This window comes from Argentina silus, assembly GCF_951799395.1.
Source record: "Argentina silus genome assembly, chromosome: 22".
NCBI classification, from domain to species: domain Eukaryota; kingdom Metazoa; phylum Chordata; class Actinopteri; order Argentiniformes; family Argentinidae; genus Argentina; species Argentina silus.
In genome coordinates this window covers 11,153,501-11,158,500 of record NC_139676.1, presented here as the reverse complement: position 1 = coordinate 11,158,500, position 5,000 = coordinate 11,153,501, and the positions used below count along the sequence as shown (strand labels likewise).

At 44.5% G+C, this 5,000-nt stretch overlaps 1 protein-coding gene across 3 annotated transcripts in view; it reads left to right on the top strand.

The window, feature by feature from the left end:
• LOC310821673 (centrosomal protein of 95 kDa-like) overlaps nt 1-2,729 on the top strand; it is a 14,235-nt gene extending 11,506 nt beyond the window's left edge. For all 3 annotated transcript variants that reach the window (XM_083693813.1, XM_083693812.1, XM_083693811.1), the window contains 4 exons: nt 134-286; nt 751-897; nt 1,092-1,163; nt 1,391-2,729. In XM_083693813.1, coding sequence (XP_083549939.1) covers nt 134-286; nt 751-897; nt 1,092-1,163; nt 1,391-1,567 — 549 coding nt within the window. In that variant the 3' untranslated portion in view covers nt 1,568-2,729. The remainder of the gene's footprint in view (nt 1-133; nt 287-750; nt 898-1,091; nt 1,164-1,390) is intronic.
• Nucleotides 2,730-5,000: the final 2,271 nt, after the last annotated feature.

Sequence of the window (5,000 nt, the reverse complement as noted above, 5' to 3'; positions counted from 1 at the left end):
GTCTCCTCTCTCACAAACACACACACCTATCAGTGTCTCTTTTCTCACACACTCTTTCAAACACACACACACACCCCTACCCCCCCTACCCCTCCTCTCCTCTCTAACTCTCCTCTCCCCCCCCCCTCCTCAGAGGGACTTTAAGGAGCGTATCCAGCAGCAGAAGTCGGCCCAGAGCCGGCTGAGGGAGCAGAGGCAGCAGATCGCCCGGGCCAAGAAGTACCACAGCGACTACCACGTCCAGCTCCGAGCACGCATGATGAGGGCTCGCACCAAGGAGGAGAGGGTCAGTGTCACCCTGTCACCCCACAGTACACCCCTACACCCTGTCACCCCACAGTACACCCCTACACCCTGTCACCCCACAGTACACCGCTACACCCTGTCACCCCACAGTACACCCCTACACCCTGTCACCCCACAGTACACCCCTACACCCTGTCACTCCACAGTACACCGCTACACCCCGTCGCCCCACAGTACACCGCTACACCCTGTCACCCCACAGTACCCCCCTACACCCTGTCACCCCACAGTACACCGCTACACCCTGTCACCCTACAGTACACCCCTACACCCTGTCAATCAAATGACTGCCTTGGAACAACTTAAAGTTGACACAGATGAGAATGAAGTTGATCCTGCAAACACCAAACTGTGCAGTAGTGTGACAGGCTGTGGTTGTCTGTTGTGTTGTTGCAGGTGTTTAAACGGCTGTTTGACAGGCTGTTTGTGTCTGTTGTGTTGCAGATGTTTAAGCAGGTGTTTGAGGAGGGTCTGGATCTGCAGAAGGACCGTCTGAGGGAAGAGAGGGCCTACGCTAAGGAACAACGCCAGGAGCACCAGAGACGACACAGGGACCAGATCGCCTCCATGGAGAACTACTACAAGGACCAGGTAGGTGTCCAGACAGACAGACAGACAGACAGACAGACAGACAGACACACACACACCTCTCTATGGAGAACTACTAGAAGGACCAGGTAGGTGTCCAGACAGACAGAGACTTACTGACTTGAGTGAGTGTGTTTCAAGGCTCTTCCATCCATGATACTCAGTCAAAACATTGTGCATTTTCTTTCTTGTTCCAGTTTTCGTTGTTGGCTGAGACTCTGGCTCAGGAGAGACAGGAGATCCAAGTGAGGAAGAAGGCCCAAGAAAAGGTAGACACCATAACACACAGAAGACATATAAAAGTGGGACTATGATCATTTAAAAGCTACCAGTCATGTGGGACTCATACCGACTATTTGATCTAATGAAGACATTTTTGGTAGCTTGTAATTGTCTTGACTGTAAATAAGGGGTTTGTAAGTAATTGCCATCTTGTTAAGATCTCCTGGCGTCCTATCGGGATGTTTATTAACCCCTTGTGGTTTCCTGTCTGTAGGCCCTTCAGAAGATGAAGCGTGAGCTGCGTTCCAAGATGGAGCGTGAGATCGGCGAGCTGCAGCAGATCATCGTCCAGAACGATGACGACGACTACTTCAGAGAGCTGGAGGTCGAGAGGTTACGGGGTCGTGTCCAGATGGCCTCCTTCCAGTACAACACTAGCTGTCTGCACTGACCTTCCACCTCTGACCCGCTAGATGGCGTTCCAGGTCGCCTACGCTGCAGTCACGTCACGCTGCATCGTTTGTATTACATCTCACACCTCTTTTGACAAGTGTTTAACATCTCAGAAAACCCCATCAGTATATTCTGTGCTGTGCAGCACAGCTGCAACCTAGGTGACCTGGAACACCAACCTAGATATGTAGCTAATGCTAACTCCATTCACCTTGGCTGCTAAACAGAACTCTAGTCTACTCCCTGGACTGTATCCCCCCCCCCCCCCCCCTCCTCCTCTTCCATTTGTTTTAAAATACTTGATTATTTAAGATTGTTTTTAAGAATTGTAAACACGACTCACTGTGTATTGTTGTGCTGATGTTTGATTTTGTGATGTGGCAAAGATTACTAGTTAGTGGGTTAGTGCTAGTTCCCGTCAACCTTTAGCCAAACGGGACCAATGTGAAAATCGGATGCAACACTAATAATGAATTAGAATGAATGAATGAATGTCGTACCAGAACGAGGTTTTCGATTCCAGTGTGTGTTTATTTTTATTATTTTTTTCCTTTTTAACTGTATGCTGGACCTGTCTTCCGTACCATTTTTAACAATGTCACTGCGTTATTTATTTGATTGTACTGTATAAGCATTCTGATGTCATGTTCGTGGACATTGAATCAACCTGTTATGTATGTTGATCACCAGGGGGCGCTGATACTCCCAATTCTGTAAAAGTTTTTTTTTTTTTCTTCCAGCCTCACATCTTGATTGTACTAATAAACAAATCGAAATGTTTAGTGAGAAATCTCCAGATTAGAGGGCATGATAGTATTGTAAGAAATCTAATACAAAGGCCATTGATATAAACTCATTCTATTACAAAAGTGTTAAAATGTCATCTGCATTAGTCCCATTTCTCCACCCTTCTTCTGAAGTATGCACTTGTGCACTTTCCCTAAGGGATTTGAAAAGCATATGATAGGTGTAAGCATAGGCTCTTGTGCCTATCCATCATATCTGGATACATGTGGGGGAGAAGGATGGAAAATGGGACTCAGAATTAGTATGCACACACTATGGTGCAGAGATTGGATGATGTTTCCTCAGTGTGTCAATGTGTTTGTATCTGTCCCTTTACAAATAAACCACACATGAATAATAAACTATTCACCAAGCATGTGTTCCGTCTAGAAATGAGTCCTGTCATACATATCCCCCTACGTTGTGTGTAACAGGTAACCTCCCAGACAGCCAAGAACCTTGGGGTGATCCTTGACAACCACTTATCCTGTGCGGCGAACATCACAGCGACACCACGCTCGTGCAGAGTCTTCCTCGACAACATCAGAAGGATACGTCCATTCCTCACCAGGGAAGCAGCACAACTCTTGGTCCAGACACTTGCGATCTCCCGCCTTGACTACTGCAACGCACTCTCGGCCGGGATCCCCGCCTCTGCAGCTCACCTAGAACGCTGCCGCCCGTCCGGTGTCTAAATGCCATAAATGTAAAATGTAAATGTCCCAGATCTGTACATGCCATACGGCCAGCAAAAGTCATACAACATAATAGGGACAATAGCCAAATATATACCCATGACAACAATAGTCAAATACACAGATATATATCTGGGACCAGGCTAGTGGAATGGACTACAGAGAGGAGGAGACAAAGAACTAGACATGCTGTTATATGAAACATTATGCTGTGACTTCCAAACAGCATAGAGTTTATTGCTCATTTTCTGCAAGGGTACAAGAGGTTTAATATTCCGCTTTTTATTTTTCTTATTTACAGGTGTCAGTTAAAGCTCACAGAGCAGTTGATGTGAAAAAACAACTATGAACACACACTGTAATAATAAATACAAAAAAAAAAAAAAATACAGACTGGAAATAGAGAAATAATTAAAAAAAGAAAAAAAACATGGTGGTTTGTTTTTCTTTAAAGGTTTAAGACAAAGTTTTTGCACATTTTTAATCGAAGCTCATTTACATACACACACTCATAAACAATACTTACATACATACACGTGCGAAGAAAGGACAGTGTGTGGTGTTGTACACCATGTAAGAAATTGCACCAATGGGCTACAACAAAGTGGTAGCGCAAGTGGCTAGTGAAACATGCTAATGGTAAAGCGACAGACAGAGAGAGAATCTGTACTGAACTATTCAGAAGCAGAGAACTTCCAAATACCATCTTACCCTTATAAAAAACGGAGTGAAACTCAACAACTGCTCTGTCCCAGTCACCACCCTTTCCCTTGCAGTACGCACCAAGTTGTGCACTCCCCCCCCCCCCCCACGTGGACTTAAAAGCATAAAAATTGGTCTATGCATTGGGCTCCAACACCAATACATTAATATAGGAATCCACGTCGGGGAGTGCACAAGTGTATACTTCAGGATAAGGGGGGAAAGGTAGGGTGTATAAAATGTTAGACTAAGCAGAAGCTGAGAGGATTCTGTATGTGTGCACTGGACATGAAAATTGATGAGTGTGCATATCAATAACATGTTGTTTATATATCTACATTAACGTCAGTCAGTCCATTAACTATTTGGTAAATAGATGGTTTAAAAGGTTGCAAATCATATAACTGCAACCGAAGTCTGCATGTACATGTGCAGAAGAAAAACGTATCTTTAATGCATTTCTATTAAATTTTTCTGTCACAAAATTAAAGGTTTCTTGTGATCCATGTCTGAACAACATTGTATACTGTACACAGCACCAACCCAGGATATTTAATTGAGTCTTTCTGGAGAGGTTCTGCCTGCTTTAGAGTGAATGCCAGTGAATAATGAGTCCAATGGTTGTAATCAGAATGGCTATAGACAGGCAGCATACAGTAAAACAACATTCAACAGAATTTCGCAAGTCAACACACATTTTGCTCGGAGGGACAAAATAATTGCAAATAAATACAGTTTTAAAAAGTCCAAACATGCAGGGCTGTGGGTGGAGGCTCTATTAGGAGGGAAGGGTGTGGGTGTGTGTGTGTGGGTGTGGGTGTGTGTGTGTGTGTGGAGGGGGTCCAAACCTCAGTTTCTTAGGGTCAAATGTTAAAGGTTATGCGCTCAGCTCTCCCTCAAAGAGAGGGTCACGGGTTTGACTCTACAATGCCTTTCATAACCAAGACACTGTACATACACACTATCGCTGCGCCCCCAAATCAACGCCTAGCCCCTGAATAACCCTAGGGGCAATGTGGTAGGGGGGGTCCTACCTTGTCCCCCCTCCCCTCCCATTCACATAGCCTCACACAACTAAAAAGGAAAAATGACATCACCTGAGAATGCAGAGAGGTCTGTGATGTGACAGGAACACCAACATGCTAACATGTACAGTAAATTATTTAGAAAGGACAAGCCATATACAAAATAGGTATGTATTTGTACACATATATACTCAAAATTACAGGTGTATATATATATATATAT